We start from the raw sequence: 22351 nt of genomic DNA on the forward strand, positions 1-22351 counted from the left end.
TACAAAGTACAAACACAATGTCAAGCAAACATAATTTTTAAATTTAAAATATTTCTAAATAGTCAAGATTAAATAGAACTTTAACTTAAAGTCTTAAAGTAATTCAACTTAAACAAAATACCAAAATATTATGAAAGTAAAATGTTTTAACACAAAAGAAACATAAATCAAACATCATCTCCATCATTAACATAGAAATAAGGATCTTGATCTTGTGGTGGTATGTAGGGAAAGTCATCAACTAGACATTTCAATAGTTGATCATTTCCACCAAGCTCATTCTCTTCATCAAAACATGTCTCTTCATCCTCTAAAGTCAAAGTAGGCAAAGGTGCTTCTATAGTCTCCCAACTTATATCATCTCCATTAAGAAGGTTAGGTTCTTCACAAATCCATTCATTCAATAGATCAATGTTATCGAGGCTAATGAGATCTAAAGCATCCCTTGTTTTGCTCAAATTCCTATAAAAAACAACATGAATATAAACCACATATATATGAGTGATAAATTTAATTTTAAAAAATTAATATCATTGTTAATGAAAATAGTAATAATCATTTTCAATATTATTATTAATATGATAATATCAATATTTTACCTCTGTTGAATCCTTAAATTATAACGAACAAATACTAGATCACTCAATCTCTTGTGCTCTAGCCTATTGCGCCTTTTAGAATGAATGAATTCAAATATACTCCAATTTCTTTCACACCCAGTTGCACTACAACATTGACTAAGAATTCGAATTGCAAACTTTTGAAGTTCTTGAGTATCATTGCCAAATTGCTCCCACCATGCAACTAGATAAGACAAAAGTTTAATAAATCAGATATTATAAATACAAAACAATATTATATTTAAAAAATAAAATGTTATTACCTGGATTTAACTTTTCTCTTTGACGAATAGCTAGAGGCATGCCAAAATCACCAGTTGCTTTCTTATACTCCTTAAGTTGGCCACTAATTACATCTTGAGTGTCACAATCAGGGACCAATCTAGTAATTGTGCTAAGCAAACCTCGAGTAACCTCCTTTTGTTTTGAAAAAGAAGGCCTAAAATAGATTCCAGGATTAAGAAAACAACCTGCTGCATGTAATGGACTATGAAGTTGCTTATCCCATCTAGCATCAATTACCCGAATATATGGTCCATATTGAGATACTCTATTTTTCAACCTTGTCTTAATGGCTTCTTTTGCTTTATCCATTGCCTCATATAAATAACCCATTGATGGTTTTTCTTCACTATCTGCTAACCGAAGAACTTGTACTAAAGGCTCACTAACTTTGACTATATGTTCACATCGAGGCCAAAAGTCTTTATCTTGTAAAATTATGGCAGTTATTTCCTTTCCAACTTTACTTTTACCATGACTTGATTCTATCCATTTCATGCAAGTAAACATTTGTCGAAGTTCTTTCTTAAACTTAAGTAAACATTGGATGCTTAAAAAATGGGTAGCAAACCTTGTAATGCCAGGACGACATAGATCATTTTCATTAGTAAAGTCTTTCCTCATCAAAGCTAAAACCCATGCATGATTATATATAAATTTGGTTATGTTTCTTGCCTTCTTAATGGTTTCATCAATCATCTGAAAATATCTTGGATCAGAAATATTTTCTAACATCAAATCAATGCAATGGGCAGCACAAGAAAACCAAAAGAAAGTGCCATACCTTTGTTGTAAAGCCTTCCCAGCAGCCTTGAATGCAGCCTCATTATCACTAACAAATTGGACAATATTTTCTTGCCCCACTTCTTTGACAACTTCATCAAACATTTCAAGCAATGTCTCTTTATCTTTTCGAAGACCCGAAGTGTCAAATGACTTCAAGAATATGGTACCTCTTGGAGAATAAGCAAGAAAATTCACAATTGGTACATTCCTTCTATTTGACCACCCATCTGTCATAATGGAGCATCCATAAAGTTTCCAATCAGCCTTGATTTCAAAGAGGTATTCATGGACATCATGAACTAAATCTTTCAAAAGTGGTCCCCTTAAATCATGATATGATGGTCCTTTAAAACCAGGTCCCATTGATGCTATGACGTCTATCATTGGTTGATAAGTATGATTTAGCACCATTAAATGGTACATTAACATCATACCACCATCTTGCCATGACCTTCCTTGCATTATGTTTCTTCTCTTTAGAAGCCATTGCACTTTTAATGCTAGGTTGTGAACTTAGGGTAGTTCGTGGAACGAATGAGGTCATCTTTTTTCTATTTGCACTTGTGCCTTGCATTGTCAATCTCTTAGTTGCATTTGAACCGATATCACTTAAAGTAGGATTTGCACTACCACCCTCTTCGACTTCATCATTGAAAAGTGATTGAGAATTTCCAATATCAGTTTTAAGTCTCTTTCTTTTCTCTTTCTCCATTGTTAAGTCCTCTATCAACTGCTTCATTTGCCATTTCACATCTAGAGGAACCTTTTTACAAGCTTCAACTTGACCCTTAATACCAGCAAGGTGATGCTTCAGACGAGTAATACCACCACCATTGATCATTTTGCTACAATGAACACATATACTTGAGTTCTTTGTACCAACAACCACTTGCCCATGAGCCCATGCTGGATCATCTGATCTAGCTGGAGCTGAAGCCATAGAAGAACCACCACTTGATGAGTTTTCAGCCATGTAATTTGATCTGAAAAAAAATAAAACACAATTAATTTCAGCTATTACAATTTACATCAACGTGATTTTTAAAGTAAAATGGATGGTAATGATACCAATAACTTAAAATGAAAAAAATGACATTTCTCAAGATACCATGTTGATTTACAAATATTATTTGTTGGCTTCGCAATTTAAATTTATTATTTGATACATTCAGTTTCATATAATAATTATGTATCCTTCCTTATAATTAATTCGGCCATGGTCAAAACATATGAAGAAGAATAACACGCATTACACGCATTTAAAAAAAAAAAGAGATCGCAGTGTTAAAACACCCAGAAAGCACTTGGAGGAGAGAAGACGCGGGGGGGGGTGTTTGAAGAACCCAGAAGAAGTCCTGCAGAAATAAAGGACCCAAAATAGACGAGGGTACGAAACAAAAAGGTAGAAGTTGAAGAAAATTAATAGCCCTTAAGAACAAGGCACAAAGAACTACAGGCTCACAACTCAGCAAAGATGGCAATAAGAATTATACTAAGACAAATATTAAAGCTGATTAGAAATAGAACAAACAGCAGCATCAATCAGCATCAATCGGGCTTCCAGTTTTAATTTATTTTCTATATACCTCCATCGACACTAATCACCATGTTATCCCAGTTACTAAATCACAATTACTAGCCAAAAAATTGTAGCTAAACTTTGTTGTATGCCAAAATATTCCTGCTAGATAAATCGGATATCATGGAAGAGTACTTACTGTTCTTTGATTGGATACATGCATCATGCTTCATGCTTCATGCAACAAGCATCAAGACTATCACAAGGCTTCTCTCCTGGGCATCCACCGTATAGAAGCCCACAATACTTGCTGATTGAGAGATGAGGCTTATGTAATAGTTTGAGAGATGATCGAACTACCAAACCAAGGAGATAACAGAATCAGCTGTTTGAAGTCTCCAATGGAAGGGGAGTTCGTGAAACTAAAAGACAAGATGCCGATTGTAATTGTTTTGGTGGGGAACTTGAGTCTGCGAGGAGGAAGAGAAATTAGGGATTTGGTTTAGTTTACTTTAGACTTCAGAGTTCAGAGAAAAAAGAGCGTGGGTGTGACTTCAGAGTTCAGAGAAAAAAAAGCGTGGGTGTACTGTGCAGTTAATGAAAATGAACCGGGTTTAATTTTGAGTCTTTGACTTTGACTCGGTGGCTTTAACCCGAAACGGAACACATGGAATTCGGCCGGAACGTTCCGGCCGAAATTTGACCGGAATTTCCGGATCAGCCCGAGATTTTAAGCGAGGTAAAACTTGTTCCGTTTTGTTTCGTTTTTTTAACTGGTACGAGACGTTCCGGACATTCCGGCCGAAACGGAACGGAATTATTGCACCGTGAATTTTAACAGTGGAAGGCATAATAGAAAGACATGTTAAAAACCAAATTAAAAAAGGTTTCAATAAAAAGATATTTGGTTTTCACAGTGGATTCTCACAGTAAATATCTTTTATTATAAAGTATAATAATTGTTAATTTATTTTAATTTATCTAACAATTAATTCTACACATTATTGATTTATAACAATTAATTATTATTATTATCAGATGCTCGTAATAGTATATTAAACTTCAATTACAAAGTAAAGATAGAAACTTAAATTGATTTTTTATAGGATTTGAGTGATGTTAGATACTCAATAAATTGGTAAAATTGCCGAACCCAATCCACTTTAACCTCGATTTGAGTTGTTGGGTTGCTAGAAAATCAGTGAGTGAAATTTCCATCCCCATCGGTCTATAAAAAAAACATTAAATAATTAAAAATAAAAAATAAAAATCTAGATCATTTATTACACACTTGTTAAACTAGATAAGAGATTTAAAATTTATTTGATAATGTGGTAGCGATTATTTTTTATTTAAAAATATATTGAAATAATATTTTTTATTTTTTAAAATTTATTTTTGACATTACCACATCAAAATAATATGAAAATACTAAAAAAATTAATTTAAATAAAATAAAAATAAAAATAAATTAATTTTTTTAAAAAAATTTTAAAATAAAAAAAATAAATGGGCTATTAGAGTATTATCTAGGTTGAAATTTTAGTTGATATAAATAAAATATTAATTAAGTAAAACCTGACTAACCTAATTGATTCAATACTAAAAAGTAAATTTTATTTTATTAGTAAAAATAATTGCCTCAAGCTTCCTCCATTATCTATTAACCCGACACTATTCCGGCTAAAAGTTTTGGGACAGGCAGGGCAGGCAAGACAACTGTAAAACATGTGAATGAAAGGAAACTATAAAACAACCTTGGTCTCCGATCAACAAAACATGTGGATGATAGGTGACAACAGTTGAAATTAAAAGATTTTTTTTTACTGGTTATTTTTTTTAATTTAATAATATTTATTATAATTTATAGTTGATAATTTATTTTAATTTTCCTAAATTCATAAAACTATATACTGAGTTCTGAAGCCAGGATCAGGATATTTCCATTCAGACTTTGTTCACCAACCAAGACTTCAATGAATAACTTCTCATGGCTAGTCAAATCATTTAATTAGATTAACATTATAATTTCCATTAGGCTTAAACAGAAAACAAGACCAAAAGAGAGAACTAACGATATCAGCTGCCTGTAACTCCATCTGATGCAGAGGTGGTAGCTGTCTGGAAACTAGCCACGCCATGTCAAGGGGAACACTGAAAGCCACACAAAAACATGTCCATGTTCTTGACCTTGCTCCACCATTTTGACCATCCACCATTCCCAACATATGCTTCATTCTTTTTCTTCAACTTCAGCTTCTCCAGTTGGAAGCAACAACCCACAAAAGCCACCCCACCATCTTTGCTGCTGCTAATTTTATCTTCCTGATGCTCCTCTTTCTTCAACAACTGTTGATAGTACTCCTTGTTTCTCATCTCCAACCCATATATCTGCCCTTGAAGATCCTCAATTTTCCTAGTTAGCATACAAACCCTGTGATCCTCCCTCATCTTTAACACACAACTAGCAAGCTCACCAGCTTTCCTCTTCATGAACATAGCCTCAGATGACAACCCTTTGTTTTCTTCCAATAAAGCTTGCATTTTGTACCCCAATCTAACATTCTCATTCAGTAACACTATCCTCTCTGACTCTAACACCTCAAGAAGTTTCTTTAACAACTCTACTTTCCTCCATATTGATTCTTGACCTAGCTGCTGCTTCTCCATGTCACTAAGCTGGTCTGCTAATATGTCATTCCCTACATTCTTCATTACCAGATCCGCTACAATCTCATCAATGCCAAGAATGGTATTACTTCCATCTTGAAAAGGGGTCGGTGGTTGTTGGTAAGACAGTGAGCTCTCAGCATCCCAATCAAGAAACTGGCAGCTGCTAGATCCACGACTGTCTTCTTGATCTTGATCATCATCAGAGGTGATTGACATTGGAGAAGAGAGATGTTTGCTAAGTCTCTTGCCCTTCTCCATTCTATTGCATCTGTCCAGCAAGATTGTGTACCCATTGTACAAGTCTTGAAGCGAAGCAAGAAGTTGAGGGCGTTTCTGGTAGTACCATTCAGCTCTCTCAGCAAAACTATCACCACATCCCATGTCTTCTTCTGATTTGAAGTACTTAAGCAACATTTTCACTCTCTCATCAGCTCCATCAGTAAGTAACCCACCTGAGGTGTTTTGAAGTAAAGAGATGTCACCCATTTCAGCTCATAGGAATGGCTAGCCAGTCATGTGAATTGCAAGCTGTGAAAGTTGTTTGTTGGCCAAGGATGACTCTTCATACGAGTAACATCCATATCAACATGTCATGGACCCACCCCTGCAAGGAAATTGTACAAACCCTGATCTCTCTAGCTACACTGCTACACATGGGAAGACTGACAAAAATTTGCTTATAAATGGTAACAAAAGAAACAGTGGCGAAGATGGAAACTGAACAGTGCTATTTGAATGTTTAAATCGCATTTCCCCCTTTCATTTCTGGTTCTGTAACCCTCCCATTAGACCAAAATGTAAGGTTAGGATACAAAGGTCAGCATCAAGGATGATGCCCCCTCCATCAATAAATTTTCCTAGTTTTGATCTACTCTTCTTACTTGTGGGGCATGACATGGACGTAGACCTCTTTTCTGTGATGATTATATTTTCTGTAATAATTAAAAATAATCAAGGAATTAATGCAGTTTTTTCTCCAAAGTCGATAGATGGATGCATTGACCAGGCACACAAATTCAAACATGGAGCCTAAATAAAGAAATAAATTTTGTGTTGGAGCACAGAGAGGTCTCTGTTACAAGAATCAAATGGACAATGCAACGAGGCTTTGGATTAGGTGTGTGACAGTGATGGCAGATGGGATTCCAGATCTTGCTGTAAAAAATCCAAACTTTAAACACAAACAGCACGAATATAGCAGTACTGAAAACAGAAAGATAAATCACAAGTTGACAAAGGGTATCACATGAGGATGTTTTCACAACCACACTCTTGAGTTTTCAAGTCATAAAACCTCTTGCAATTTCTTGTGTTTAAAAAGAAAAAAGAAAGAGCTCCGAACATTTACTTCTGCAACGGAAGAAAAAGGGTCTTCGGGCCTTTCTCTTCTTCTCCCATGATCTCTAACAACATCGGGGGATTTTTAGACGTAGGGATTTTTTTTTTCCCGATTTAAAGGGTATTCTCGGATCAACCTGTATGTTAATAGAAACTAAATCATTTTCTATATAATTTTAAAAACACACCATTCGTATCAATCTTGTAAATTTCACAATGCTTCGTGGGGTTATTGTAAATTGCCCTTTTATGTTTCATAAAAAAAATAAAAAATTGATTTTTGATTTACAAGTACAGCATGAAAAAATTAAAATAAATTGCTTTGAGTTTGCTGCTGCACTATCAGGATTATTATGAAGTTTGTTTGAAAATGTGGTTGTGATTATTTTTTAAAGTGTTTTTTATTTAGAAATATATCAAAATAATATATATTTTTTATTTTAATTTTTTTTTGACATCAACGCATCAAAATGATCTCAGAACATCAAAAAAATATTAATTTAAAGTAAAGAAAAAAATAAAAAAAATTTTAATTTTTTTAAAAAACACTTTTGAAATACAAAAACAAACAGAGCTGAAATGTCTATCATTCATGGGAACTAGGTGAGGGAAATGTTATTTGAAAGTGTGGTTCAATTATATTTTTAATTAATAGTTTTTAGTGTTTTTTCTATTTTAATATACTAATATAAAAAATATATAAAAATATTATTTTAATATATTTTCAAGTGAAAAACACTATAATTTCAAACATGTTATTAATACATAATCCTAGCTTCAATTTATTTTCTCACGATGAAATTTTAGTAAAATTATCTTATTATAATTTATATTATGAATTTTGCACAAGTAAACACAATGAAAAAGCAAAGTTTGTAATATTATCCAATTTTTAGATTATTTATTTTATTTGTCTATTTTTTTTATTTGATATATTCATCTTTATCTTTTCAATGAAGAATTATTCAATATACAAAGAGGAGTACGACTCCTATTAATCTAATAATTTTCCCCTTTCAACTTGGTGTTCATACATATCTTAGAAGATGTAAAACCAATGTAGAGGGCTCCTTCTCCAGCCATCTTTTGATCCAACTCAGTACTGGGCTACTTTGTAATGACTCAAGCCTAGACTGGTTCATATGAACAGACCACTTTGATATGCACTAGCCCAAAAGACTTGTTTAATCGATACAAGAAAGATACCCAGAATTTTCTGCTCGCCCAAAAATCAAGAGCTGCCTTGTATAAAGATATTGATCGGGTTTAAGTTAAGCCTCACTTGGATAATTATTTAAGATTTTTATTTAATAAAACACTTTAAAAATAAATAAAATATATTTTTTAATTATATTATATGAAATGAAGATTGTTTCCATTTAACAAAAGATTCTGAGTACAAAATGAGGATTGTCCAATAAAGTTATATTTGTTTGATATATATAAAAGATAAAAAAATATTTTTAAATATTTTTAAAAGTCTCATTTATAATTTTATATAAGTTCCCATTCACCTTAAGCCAACAAACAACAATACGACACTTTTCTCAAGTAGTTATATCCCCTGAGCTTTTATTTTTTAAGAATGACTAATGTGGTTCATGGGAATTGGTGGATCTTATAACCTTAAAAAAATCCTAAGAAAGGTTCGAGAATGGCTAAATCAATTATCACCATTTGTTGCCCTGATCACCATAAGGAAGTGCATAAATGAGCTTTTCACGGGTTGTGATTCTAGGTTAAAATGTGTGGGTTTAATATGAGCTTTGTGTTTAGGTTTATTGGTTGTTGGGCTTGACCAATGATTAAAAATTTGCTTGAAAGAACAAATCTGTCATGAAATATGAGATTCTCTGATGCTTAAGTCAATAAATTATGATAGAAATAACGTATGAAAAGATTGATAGAAAATGTAAGTGTAGAGAAGTGATGGGTTTGAGAAATTGTGACATGTTGTATTTACTTTGTAACCCAAGGTATTTATAGATCTTGATAACGTTAACTCGCTTCAGGAGTTGTGTGAAAATTAATTGGTGAAAACGTTAGTGCCCATCATTAAACATAGTGTTTGACATGTTACTGGTGAATGTAAGTGTCATGATGACTACATAGTCATTGGTCAAGAAAGGAAGCGCCTAATTACATAAAATGTGATGTGTGTCTTTATATTATGCTCATAAAGAATATGTAAGTAAAAGCATAAAAAATTATATGCTTGGGCGGTGCATAAAACTACTTTTAGATTATTTATAACTTAAAAAATAAGAAAAATACAAAAAATAATTTAGAGAAAGGAACTATTTTGTTTGGGCTAAGCCCACACAATATGGGGTTGTAATCACGTTGTTTGGATCCAAACATTGTGAAGGTAATTTTTTTTAATTAAAATCTATTCACTATCACTTATAAACCATTTTTTTAAAAAATAATTATTATTTAAGCTACGTTCACCCATAGTTTACTCTAAGATTTACATGATATATGTAGTGGAGCAATTTGCATGTCCAAAATTAAGCTCCACATATCTTATGTAATAGCATGCCATATATAGCATAACTTTTTTTTTTAGATTCGAGAAAACCTTACTTTCCGGAAAGCGCACTTTGTGGGCTCAGGTGAGCGAGTAAAATTCTGGCTGTCTCAAACTCTTATAAGAGATGTACGTCATGATTCGAACTCGAAACCTGCTGTACAGATCTCAAACCTTCTACCATCCCATTACGCTTCTTCGACCATATATAGCAGAACATTTACATACAAATGCTCTTGAAATAAAGCTCGCTAATTAATAGAAAAGGAATCGATAAGGAAGTACGCACGCTACACTGTTGCTTTCTTTTCGGTGTATGTTTAGAACTTGAAACAGAAGAATCAAATTTTTATTTGGAGCAAGAATGACACGCCCGGCTTACAAGAAACGTTTGTCTAAGAATCTGTAAAGCGAAAGTGAAAAATGAGCCAATGACAAGGAGCTTTGCATCCTTTTTATATACGATGAGGGTAGTAGAGATCATGATAATGCAAAAGGAGTTTGCAAAGAGAGTAGTAGCTAGGTCATTGGGAAGGGAAAGAAATGTCACCGGTCGGACTGCCTCCTGGCTTTCGATTCCATCCAACCGACGAAGAACTTGTCAATTACTATCTCAAGCGTAAGATTAACGGCCAAGAGATTGAATTAGACATCATTCCTGAGGTTGATCTCTACAAATGTGAGCCCTGGGAATTAGCAGGTATATATCTATAATACTACTTACTTTTTGTTACGTTCCCATTACATTTCAGCAGCATCGACAGATCTTTGGCATTCTACCGACAGTCAAGGCCATGCTCATGTCATTACCAGAACAATAAAGGGACTGGTTCCATTGATCAGAACTTCTGTTGTTGTCTGTTTGTTTTGCAGAAAAATCATTCTTTCCAAGTAGAGACCCGGAGTGGTACTTCTTCGGACCCCGGGACAGGAAATACCCTAATGGGTTCAGGACTAATAGAGCAACTAGAGCTGGATACTGGAAGTCGACCGGAAAAGACAGAAGAGTGAACTGCCAGAATAGAGCCATTGGAATGAAGAAGACGTTAGTTTACTACCGAGGCCGAGCTCCTCAAGGGATTCGGACCGATTGGGTAATGCACGAGTATCGGCTCGACGACAAGGAGTGTGAAGACACCTCTGGAATTCAGGTAGTTCGTGCATTGTGCAAAATTGCGTGATTCATGATATTAATGATGGCTAACAAATATATAGTCATTTCTTCCATCAGTTCTTCTCTTAGTATTTTCCTTTTGCTTCATGGGGCGAGAGGTATACTAGGTCTAAACCATTACAATGAGTAATTATGGTAAATTTGTTATTTGTTTATATACTAATCTCAAATTTATTATTTATTAATTATTACTTCTTTAACACAAAGCGATTGAAATAAGCAAGTCATACGTTCTGGTCTCTACATGGGGCAAATATATGTGATTAATTGAATTAGGGGTAGGGGATGATCACTAACAATACCTTAATTATACTCTCTGCTCTGTCACTGACATCACTCAATTTTAACCAAGATTATATCGCCTCGAAATGGCTAGCTTGATCACTCTTAATTTAGTTGCAAGCTAGCATAGAGAGCTGAACCGAGCTTCTCCTCTTCCTCTTCTTTCACTAGAGAGAACGCAACTAGACCAAATATCACTTTCATTTTCTGTTTTTTTCTTTTCTTTTCCCAAGGTAAAAAAGAAGAGAAAAATGTAGGACCACTGTTGGTGTTATCATCACACATTTTTCACCCTCGTCCCTTACAAGAGAGAATACCACTAGACTAGCTAGAGTACTAGACTGTGTTTTAATTATCCACGTTACTATCAATTTTCTTGATCCTTTTCTATTCTCAAGAAAAAATATAGGAGCATGAGTAAATCTCAAGTTAGACGATCATCACACTTTTTTCATTTTCGCTAGTTGACTTGGAAACCCTAAGTTTTAATGCCTCAGCAAACGGGAAAAGCAACATTTCCTTTGCTTTCGTTTGGTTTTTTTCACCACATCTCTTTTACGCCAAAGTACATAAAGCAAATAAAAGCATCATAATTGCTTGTTTTTTTATTCTTGGATAATCATAATTGCATGTTTTTACGCTTAATATTAACTGTTGAATTACAAAACTAACTAGTTTCTGTGCGAAATATTAGTAAGATCATGGTATCCTGGTAGGGTACTGGAGAATATAATGAGTCGTAAGAACGTGACACAAGTGCATGATTTTGCATGAAAAGTTCGAAGAATTTGGGCTTTTGATTGCTAGTCTCTCACCTGTTTTACTTTAAATATTTTATGACATACAATCTCTGACACATATATTCGTTGCTTCATCCATTGGAGTTAGATCCCCAAGTGGCGAAGCTTGGGTTCCACTTTGTTTTTCTGTAATGAGACAAAAGTTTTATCCTTCTTATGACTCAATCCCTCCTTCCATATCTGTGAGTTCTTCACTTCTTTATCTTTTTACCTTCTCTAATCCACAAGTCTAGATTCCATGACTTGTAAAATGATATTTTAAGACTATGCTAACCCAAAAAGCAGTCCTCATCACTTTCATCTTGTAAGAGTGTGTCGGCTACCTTTTACTTTATTCCAATTGCAATCAAAATCAGCCAATTTACGTCAAAGTACCCATCTCCTACTAATTTAGGATAAACACTTGTTAATCCCAGGGTAGCTAGCTAGCTTGATTTCTGATCCAACAATGTCTTCTTTCTTTTTCTTCTTTGAAAGCTTGTATGTATAGTAGAGTGAATACTTCCACAATGTCCTCTCGCCATATTTAATCTCGTTACTTTGTACAAGGGGCCGGGAGCTTTTACCATTAAAAAAAAGAAGAAAAGTAAATAGAACAAAATTATGAGCTGCCATTTATTGTATACCATGCATGCATCACCTACTTCCTCTCTCTGATATTAATGTAGTGTGTTGCAAGAGTGAAGACTACTGATTAAATGTCCAGACATGGTGAACCAGTCAAGTATTGAGGCTGACTTTGTCATGTACTAAAAGTTTTCCCTCTGATAAGATAGCCAGCTTTAAACTTTATTTGCATCTCTCAATCTTGCTGGAAAACTCGGATCTATCTTTCCATAATTTCCCCTTGCCTTGTCTTTTGTGCTTAAACACAAGGCTACCTTTTGTTTCCTTGCAGGATTCTTATGCATTGTGTCGTGTGTTCAAGAAAAACGGAATATGTTCTGAAATTGAAGAGCAAGGCCAATGCACAAGCACTAGTCTATCATTAATGGAGAGCTCACCACAAGGTGTGATAAATGAGTATGAAACAATGTCGCCAGATGTTCCCATTGCATCATCATCTTGCGTGGAAGAGGAAGACAAAGATGATTCATGGATGCAGTTCATTACAGACGAGCCATGGTGTTCTTCTAACAACGCCATGGTTGGTGGGGAAGAAATCTCTCATTCGACCTTCACTGACTAAGCAAGTTTAATTATCAAGTGATTGGTGGTGATGAATAACATGATCGAGTTGATCAATATATTTTTCTTACAATAAGGCATCGAGTACAAATTAAAATGTTAGTAAGATCATTAGAAGGTTATTGTGTCTAATTGGTTTAATTATTTTGTCGTGGTTTTGGTTGGTGCATGGCCTCCCTAGCTAGAGCCAATTTATCAAATGGCTTCATGATGAATTTTTATTTTTATTTTTTTTACCTCTATTTGAGGTGATTTGGTGTTACTTGTGGAATAAAAGGGCATTAATGCTAATATTTTTATTTTATTTTTTCCTTTTAAAAGACTGTAACTTATTATTGTTACTAGCTACCTTGCTTTAATACTAGCTATCCATTGAGGCATTTTCATATTATATTTACTCTTTAAAAAATGAAAATTAAGAACTAAGCATTAGATATAAGGTATTAAAAGTGGATATTTAATTTCTTCTTTTTAAATAACTACCAAATAATATTTTTATTAATATTGATTTTATCTCATAATTAATGCAGCATGATAGAGTATAATTTAATAACAAGAGAGACTCTATGTCGTTCGAGTGATATTGTTTATAATCCCATGTCTAATATATTTGAGTTTTGACTAAATGATTTTAGATATTTATAAATGATAAGCTTCTGCAGATAATTTTTTCTTTTTCTTCCTCTTGTTTCAAGCAGCCATCATCTAGTGTATATTTTTGTGATTGTTTTGATGTAATAATATCAAAAATAAATTTTAAAAAAAATAAAAAAAAATTATTTTAATATATTTCTAAATAAAAAATACTTTAAAATATAATCATTAATACCACAGCTACCTACATAAATAAATACCTAAACCCGAAATAACAGAATTAGTGATCATTTACCGGACTCAACTTTAAAGGCAGACACATGAAGGACCTAGGCTAGCCCATGGCAGGAAAGGTCTAACCAGTCCATTAACGTGTGAGCCACCTACGGAGCCCAGCCCCCAATCTCTAACCTATCAGCTCAATAAAAGAGAAACCCAAATAATACCAATGATATTCAGCACACCCAGATTTCAAGTTAGTTTTTAACATAAGAAGGAGATGATGTTATGGACCCATTTTCTATCATTATATATATTTTTAAAAATTAATAGATAAAAAGATAATGTTTGTTATTAATAAAATAAATTAAAAAGAAGTAGGACTGATAAAAATATTTTAATTAAATGTTGAGCATCACGTGATGCCTTTTCTCATTGGTAATAAGAGTTTAAAAGTTCGTTTACAATTAAGTCTAATTGGATAAAATATAGTTAATGTTACAAATATTACCATTTTTCCCCCACTAATTCTTAGTACCAATAGGGTTCTTACCAGATATAAGTCCAGATGAATTAACCATTGTTATATAAATATATCAAAATAAAATAAAATAAAACTTGAAGGGTGGTCTGGAAACATTATTCATTCACTCATAATGCACTGTAGACTAGAGCAATGTTTTTTTTTGGATCCCTTAACTCTTTTTTTTCATCAATTAAATCCTTTAATCGCAAAATTAATAGCCAGTTACTTTGTATTTGCTGGTTAGGGATAAAATTGTAAGAAGAATTACCAATTTAGAAAAGGCACCAACAACAGGGGGTGCGATTAAAGTTAGTACAAAAAGTTCAATTTAGTCCTTCAATTTCCAAAATTAGAACTTTTCGGTCCCTTATGTTTTTCTAAATTCAAATTTGGTACAAGACTTAGTTTTTATTATTTTTCAGTCCCTGGTTTGTGAAAGAGAGAAAACGTTTCTCTAAATTCAAAAGTTATTGTTTTCGCATCTTACGACCACTAAATTGGTTGATTTTGGTGTTCAAGGGTTTAATTTGATGAAAATAGTTTGATGGTGGTTATTTAAAATCTTAATATTACCTAAAAAATAGATCAATGTCGAGGAAGAAAAATCTAACCTGGTTTGATTTCGTGTTTTAGAACTGTTTTCAAGGTTTCTTAGCTTGATAAATTAGTTTATAGGTGGGTGTTTGATGAGGTGTTTTTTTTTTTGTTTGTTAAAATAAGTTATAGAATGAGTTTTTAGGGGGGAAATGAGTTTGCCCTGATTTTTTAGTTATCACCGTAGTGACCGAAATTTGGCCAGGCAGACAACAATCATGAGTATTTTTTTTCAAAAAAACAAAAAATATGGCCTAAGAGCATAGGCCTGAGCCACCAAACCTGCGCGGCTGGGTGCTTTTGTTTTAGAGGACCAGACTCACTAGGCCATAAGAACTACACGCCTGACTTTTTTTTAGGGTTTTTTTTGTGCATTTTTATTTTTGTTTTGGTGCGTAATAAATTTAAGAAGAAAAATATTAGATTCGGTTTGATTCTTGGCGCGAATCACAATTTTGACGGGTTAAGACACAACATTCATGGCCAATTTTTTTTATTTAATGCATTTTTCCCCTCATTTTTTTAAAATACAATTTAACCCTTTGATACCAATGATTTTTTGTTTAGCTTAAAATGAAAAATGCAATTTCATCCTTTTTTTATCATTTAGCTTAAAAAATTATGCCTGATTGATGTCATGTCTATGATCTGAATTGTAAATTTTATCTGTTAATTCAAGTTGACCAGAGTCTATATAATATGATATATTTTTTTAATTTTATTTTCAATCACTTTAAATGGTAAATTTTTCTCTATATTTTACTTTAGATCATGATTCTTTATCTCCTCTTGTTGCCATAACTTCACCCAATATCAACACACTTCTTGATCTATCTGCCTCAAAAAATCATTTTAAGCCCTCACACCTTACCTCACCTCATCATATTAAGGGTCTGTTTGAGATTGTGGTAGCGGTTGTTGTTTAAAGTGTTTTTCGCTTAGAAATGCGTCAAAATGATATTTTTTTTTCATTTTTAAAATTATTTTTTGAGATCAGCACATCAAAACGATTTGAAAACATAAAAAAAAATTAGCAAAAAACAAAAATTAAAATTTGAGGAAACACAATTTCAACCGCATTCTCAAACGGACTCTAACATTACATTTATACTTGATCATATGTCAACAAACTTTAACCCAGAGCTAAGCTCAGTTCCTACCTGTCATAACCAATAACCAACCCTTCATTCTAGGCCTTTACACCTTACCTCACCTCATCATATCAAAACTACACTTATACCTGATCATATATCCGCAAACTCTTAATCCAGAGCCAACCTCAGTTCCTTCCCGTCCTAACCAACAACCAACCCTCACTTATACCCTGAATTCTTCATCACAAATTATAACCAGATTCGAGAACAACTCTTTTAAATCAAAACACTTCCTAGATTATCATCTTTATCATTCCACCAAGCATCCTCCCCAAGCTCTTTTCATTAATATTTTACCATTTGAACCAACAACCTTTAAACAAGTTGCGAGGGGTACCAGGATTGGTTAAATGCAATGACTGCAAAATATAATGCATTGTTGGCCAACAACACTAGGTCACTTTATCCACGACCAAGATACAAACAAGTTGTGAGGAACAAATGAGTTTTTTTTTTTTAAAAAATAAAACAACAATATGATGGCACTATTGATATGTATAAGGCAAGGTTAGTGACAGAAAGATTTGACCAAGTTGATGGTCTTGACTTTGTTGAGAGATTTAGTTCAGTTTTTAAACCTGCTACTATTCAGTTAGCTCTTGCTTTTTCAGTTCATTATAATTGGTCTATCAAGAAACTTGATATTTCTAATGTTTTTCTTCATAGTTATTTTGAAGAGGAAGTTTACATGAAGAAACCTCAAGGATATAAAGACCCAAATTTACATGATCATGTATGTCTTTTGCACAAATCAATATATGGCTTAAAACAAGCCCCAGAGCTTGGTTCTTAAGGCTGCCTCAGGCTCTATTGGAACTTGGATTCACTGCTTCAGCCGTGGACACTTCTTTATTTACTTTTCATTCTAATGTGTATTTTTATGCTTATATATGTTGATGACATTATTGTCACCAGCAATGATGTTATTGCTATTGATAGCCTTATTTCTAATCTCGGTTCTAAAGTTGCTATCAAGGATCTTCGGCTACTATCCTATTTAATAGGCATTCATGTGACCAACACAGAAAGTGGCTTGCATATACACCAAGGAAAATATGTTATTGATCTCCCGCATCGCATGAAAATTACTGGTGCTAAACCTGCACCAACACCATGCATATCAGGTGCCAAACTCTCAAAATTATCAGGTGATCTCCTTATTGACCCTACTGAATATAGAAGCATGGTCGGAGCTCTTTGATATTTGACACTGACCAGACCTGATATATCTTATAGTGTCAATCAATTATATCAATTTTTTCATTGTCCCACAAATACTCATCTCACAATTGCCAAAAGGATTTTAAGATATCTTAAAAGTAGTATAAAATTTGGATTCGATATTAACAATCAATGGTTTTTGTGATTTTGACTGAATTGGTAATCCAGATGATCGAAAATCTATCTTAAGATATTACATTTATCTAAGCTCATGTTCACAATCCGTGATGGCAAGATCAAACACTAAAGCTGAATATCGATCAATGATTTATACAACAGTTAAATTTTATCGATTGAGAATGTTATTCAAAGAACTTCTTATTCCATTACTTAAAACTCCTTGTATTTGAGTTGATAATATTAGTGCTTTAGTACTATACTCTAACCGTACTCTAACCTTGTCTTACATGGTAGAACAAAACATATAAAGAAGGATTACCATTTTAATTGTGAAAAGATCTTTGACAAGGATATATAAGCTAAATACATCTCCACCTCAGTAGACTTCAGACATCTTCACCGAAGGACCCTCTTCATCGCGTTAGCGATAAATTTTTTGTTAGTTCTATTAGTACCAGATAATATCATGCTTATCTATATTCAAAGTTGTATATCTCTCTGTATTCAAACTAAAAAGATGTATCATGCTTATCTATATTCAAACTAAAAAAAAAGAAAGTTGTATATCTCTCTGTCACAATTCAAATAATTGTATAATACCTATAAAGATTACTAAGCTGGTATCATTAATCAGCATTCCGTATTTATATCAGTTTCTTAGCTTAAACCACATTAGAAGGCTTCAAAATAAATGAAGTTGCCACATCAAGCTTTTCTTTCTCCACAAGGATGACCAAAATAAGTACTCTTGGACTGTCAGAAGTGTAAATAAAAAAAATAAAAATAAAAAATAAAATAATTCCTTGATGTGGTAAGAGGATGTCAAGCTCCTCCAGAAGGCTTGCCTTGCCTTCCTCTCCTGAACTCATCCCTTTATTTGAAGTCTAATTTATAATCCTGACAGAAATTTGGCGCTCTACTAGACAACCTTAATGACAAATTGCACACCATATTTTCATATATGCCAACATAACAAAACTCAGTGACCATATATGATCGTGAATAAAGACAAGTAAAGAGGGAGGCTTCCAGCGGGGAAAAAAGAACAAAAAAGAAGCAGCGGATAAACAAAACGATTGGGAGCTCATGCATTCTGGATAGTCACCACAGTTACTATCTCTGCCTATAAACAACTCCAGTATCTAGCAGCCACAAAATAGCCTAAAATGAAGCACTTTTGCCAACCTTCCATTGTTCAAAATCTGCAGAACTTATCATGAAGGAACTGGCATTTCGATGCCCACCACCACCAAATTCCTGTAATGGAGCCATAAAATACATTTCAGCACTTTGAACAAACACGAGTAAATAATACCCTGTTTGTTAGGAAGAAAAAAACAGGAGAGAGCAGAATCACTAGAAAAATGACCTCTGAGATGGGTGTTGTGTCTTCGCTATCGACACTCCTAAGGCTGATTTTCAGAATCTCATCATTTTCAAGCTCTGGTACTCTATATACAATGGCTCCAATTCCCCTACACAAGAAAAGAAAGGCACTATGAAGTGTAAAATAAAAGATGCACAAATTTGGCACCTTGCTTGACAAAGCTGGACTGCTTCCACAGTCCAACAAGTTTTCATCAAATATTTGCACATACAAGCTTGCAGGTTACTTGATTTGATTTTAAGCCTGCTAACTAGTCTCTGTGTCAAATGTCAAGTTTTCTCGAACTTGGTAGCCGTTGAATGTCATCATTGAAGTTGTAACTACACATAGTAATCAGCAAGGAGCCCAACATAAAAAATGCTTCTTTTTGTCATCATGGCAGCAGGGGTTACTTTTTGTTGTTTTGATGAGATAACACCAGGTACTGGAGGCTGTTCAGCCTCTGTTGGGGGCATTAGTTTTGGGTTTCTTAAGGGTAATTACAACATAGGATATCCAACACTCCTAAATCATTACAATGTGATAGAAATATCATTTTCCCAGTATCCATGATATTTTCAATAAAAGGGTATCTTAACTTTCTGTTTTACCCTCTGTTTATAATAGAGAAATAAATTTTTATCATATAGGAGAACAGAAAATGACATGTTCTGAAGTCTGAACCTTACATTAATGCATACAATGATCATGCAAGGATTTCCAGGCAAAACATTGCATGTTTTACAATGGGAGTATGGGACTACTTGTACGGTTTGAATAAGTATTTTAAGCCTACTTGGGATTCAGGGGTATTAAAGATCTATAAATATGCATGCAATCTATGTTTTTTGTTTTTTCTTCATTTTTTCTAGAACATAAAGAAGATGAATAAGAATTTATTTGTTATGCTTATTAATGCTTTCTTTCTTTCAAGGAGTGATTTATTAACCCTATCATTGTGGCTCTAGTAGTTAGTTGATTTTGTTTAATTCTTAAATTTTAAATCTCAATTTCAATTCCTAAATCCCCTGAATTTTAATCACCCAAGAATTCTCCTCTATCAACATGGACCAGATTTTCTTCAGAGAGATGAGTGCATCCAACATGTTTTGAAGTATTAAAAATGGAATAAAAGAATCCGGTGACTATAAAAACATGCATGCATCTCTGATGAAGAAATATACCTTATTTAGACTAAGCTTTTATAGATATTGAGTTCAATACTAAAGACATGGATGCTATGAGGAAACATAGATAATGCTCTTCCAACCCTAAAGTTGTTTGGATTCTCTTATTCCTAAGGAATTGTATAATAATGACAGTGAACCACCACAAACATGCACAATATAAAGCTTTTAATTAAATGAAAACAAATTGACATGCAAGCAAACAGAATAAAAGGCAAAGAAATGCGGGTACAAATGAATTGCTTTGACTAATAACAATCACTAACCTCAACTTCAGATTACGACTCTTAGTAGCTAACTGGTGTCCTAATTCACTCCTTAACTCTGAAACTGAATCGGCATTAACAGCCTGAAAGTAGGATAATGAAATTAGAACTTCCTTTTCACTTTCTTTCCATTTCCAAGAACCATCAAAATGGAACTTAGAAGTGAGCAGAAAGAATTAGGACATAAATACAAAATAATGTTATGTTCACTATGGCCAAATTCCCATTACACAAGTTTTTTCCGTGGCTCATTTTATTTAAAGCCTAATAACCATATAAATAGAGAATAATCTTTGTTAAAAGGAAAATCAATTTTTAGAAGTTTCATTAGGAAACTCAAAAACTTAATAACAGGGATTTGACATTGACTTCGCAGTACAAGGTAACACTGATTGCAACCTTAAAATAAAACTGAACCTAACTGAGTATTAACAGATTTTGGATAAATTCCAGGGATGAAAGTGGACTTGGCGATTAAATGTTTAAAATAATAAGTATATTTTCTATATGCAGAACCAAACCAATAAAAGGAGTAATTGGGAAGAGTACCAGGCAACGTCCAAAGGCTCCACCTCCAAGTGCAATTTCATATGACTGATCAAGGGTGTCATCTATTAACTTTTGCTTGACTGATAAACTCACTATGCCTTGACTGATGACAGACTCCAGATTCAATGACAGCAACTGCAGAATTAAACAAAACATCACTGATTTACATCTCAAGAACAACTATAAAGTAACATAAGTGTTAATCATAAGAGGCAAATGCACGCCCCATGAGGCGCGCGCACTATGTAACTGATTTATGTTGAACTTTCATTGCACAGAACAAGCAATGGAACTTTAGTTTTTATTTTCTAATGATAATTCAAGAATTATATATTTAATAAACAGAAAGAGGAGAAGAGAAATGGGCACCTGGTCGAACAAGGAGGGGTTCAATTGGGCATTGAATTCAAGGTTCAAATCTTTCAAACCACTACTAAAAGCTTTGCTATTTTCAAGTCTCCATCTCCAAAGATCCCCATCTTCTATATACTCAAATACCCGTCTAACACGATCAAATTCAGCGATTATCTCATCATAATTGTTCTTACCACTCTCTAAAAGCTTATGCTTGAAATAATCAAAAGCAATAGTAGCCCCACTCCTTTCCATATCTATAACTTTACTCACATTCTCTCCCTCAAAACTTCTACCACCTAACGCCTCCATTGCTGTTTTGTGATGATCCAATATAACCACCCTGAAGAACACAAAAACCCAAAATCCAAACATGAGCTCAATCTACCTACGACCAAACCGAATCAATAAATTGATTAATGCAAAGGACCCCATTATTAAAATTGGTTAGCAGACTCAGTCTATGTAAAATTACTCCATGAAACATAAAAACACACAAAAAAAAATAAAGACTGGCACCAAAAACAATCAAGAAAAAAAGAGGCTTTTAAGACCTGGGAACTTTGGAGGAGAGTTGTTGGACAAAACCAGAAGGCCCCACGAAATCAAGAAGGTAGACATGACTGAATTGATGGAGAGGAAGTTGGTCTGGCTTGATGGGGCTGTAGACAGTGTTTGGAAAGAAAATAGCGGGAAGAGAAGTGGCTTTGAAGTAAAGGTGAGCTGCTAATGCAGCAAAAGCACCATCTGGGCATGGATAGTGGTATAGTACCGCCGCTGATTTTTTAATTGAATTATTGTTGGCTACACTTAGAGAAGCCATGATGGAGGCCGCCACTTTGAGAAAGGTTTCAAGGTGGTTTTCTTGGATTTTGAGGCTTCCAAACACTATTTCAAGGAGTTTAACGAGGGTTAGGCAGTCAATCCATCACTATTTTGATGGTTTAGAGAAAGTAAGGTCTTCGCTTTTTCACTGCTTAGATTTTTTGGTGATTTGAGAAATGGCAAC

The 22351-nt window shown here is 33.7% G+C and overlaps 3 protein-coding genes across 7 annotated transcripts; 1 reads left to right on the forward strand and 2 right to left on the reverse strand.

Moving 5' to 3' along the window:
- Positions 1-55: 55 nt before the first annotated feature.
- On the reverse strand, positions 56-7158 carry LOC18105611 (kinase-interacting family protein-like). 4 transcript variants are annotated; one of them, XM_024586441.2, is made up of 3 exons: positions 884-2665; positions 600-804; positions 56-462 (listed from the first exon to the last, which is right to left on the reverse strand). In XM_024586441.2, the coding sequence occupies exons 1-3, from the start codon at positions 2148-2150 to the stop codon at positions 168-170; spliced, it is 1767 nt and encodes a 588-aa protein (XP_024442209.2). In that variant the 5' UTR covers positions 2151-2665; the 3' UTR covers positions 56-167. The 4 variants fall into 4 exon arrangements, with proteins under 4 accessions (XP_024442209.2, XP_052303378.1, XP_024442210.2 ...); XM_052447418.1 differs by adding an exon at positions 5283-7158 and having other exon boundaries at positions 75-462; positions 600-2671; XM_024586442.2 differs by lacking the exons at positions 56-462; positions 600-804; positions 884-2665 and adding exons at positions 3507-3677; positions 5283-7158.
- Positions 7159-10134: 2976 nt separating this feature from the next.
- On the forward strand, positions 10135-13496 carry LOC18105609 (NAC domain-containing protein 54). 2 transcript variants are annotated; one of them, XM_006374195.3, is made up of 3 exons: positions 10135-10448; positions 10622-10899; positions 12903-13496. In XM_006374195.3, exons 1-3 carry the CDS (start codon positions 10292-10294, stop codon positions 13191-13193), a joined length of 726 nt encoding a protein of 241 aa, XP_006374257.1. In that variant the 5' UTR covers positions 10135-10291; the 3' UTR covers positions 13194-13496. The 2 variants fall into 2 exon arrangements, with proteins under 2 accessions (XP_006374257.1, XP_024442302.1); XM_024586534.2 differs by having other exon boundaries at positions 10139-10448; positions 10622-10902.
- A 4933-nt stretch (positions 13497-18429) lies between these two features.
- LOC18105608 (uncharacterized) lies at positions 18430-22336 on the reverse strand. The gene is made up of 6 exons (XM_006374194.3): positions 21897-22336; positions 21358-21685; positions 20989-21123; positions 20440-20522; positions 18990-19095; positions 18430-18877 (listed from the first exon to the last, which is right to left on the reverse strand). The coding sequence occupies exons 1-6, from the start codon at positions 22163-22165 to the stop codon at positions 18782-18784; spliced, it is 1017 nt and encodes a 338-aa protein (XP_006374256.3). The 5' UTR covers positions 22166-22336; the 3' UTR covers positions 18430-18781.
- Between the last annotated feature and the right edge of the window lie 15 nt (positions 22337-22351).

This window comes from Populus trichocarpa, chromosome 15 (assembly GCF_000002775.5).
Source record: "Populus trichocarpa isolate Nisqually-1 chromosome 15, P.trichocarpa_v4.1, whole genome shotgun sequence".
Taxonomy (NCBI): domain Eukaryota; kingdom Viridiplantae; phylum Streptophyta; class Magnoliopsida; order Malpighiales; family Salicaceae; genus Populus; species Populus trichocarpa.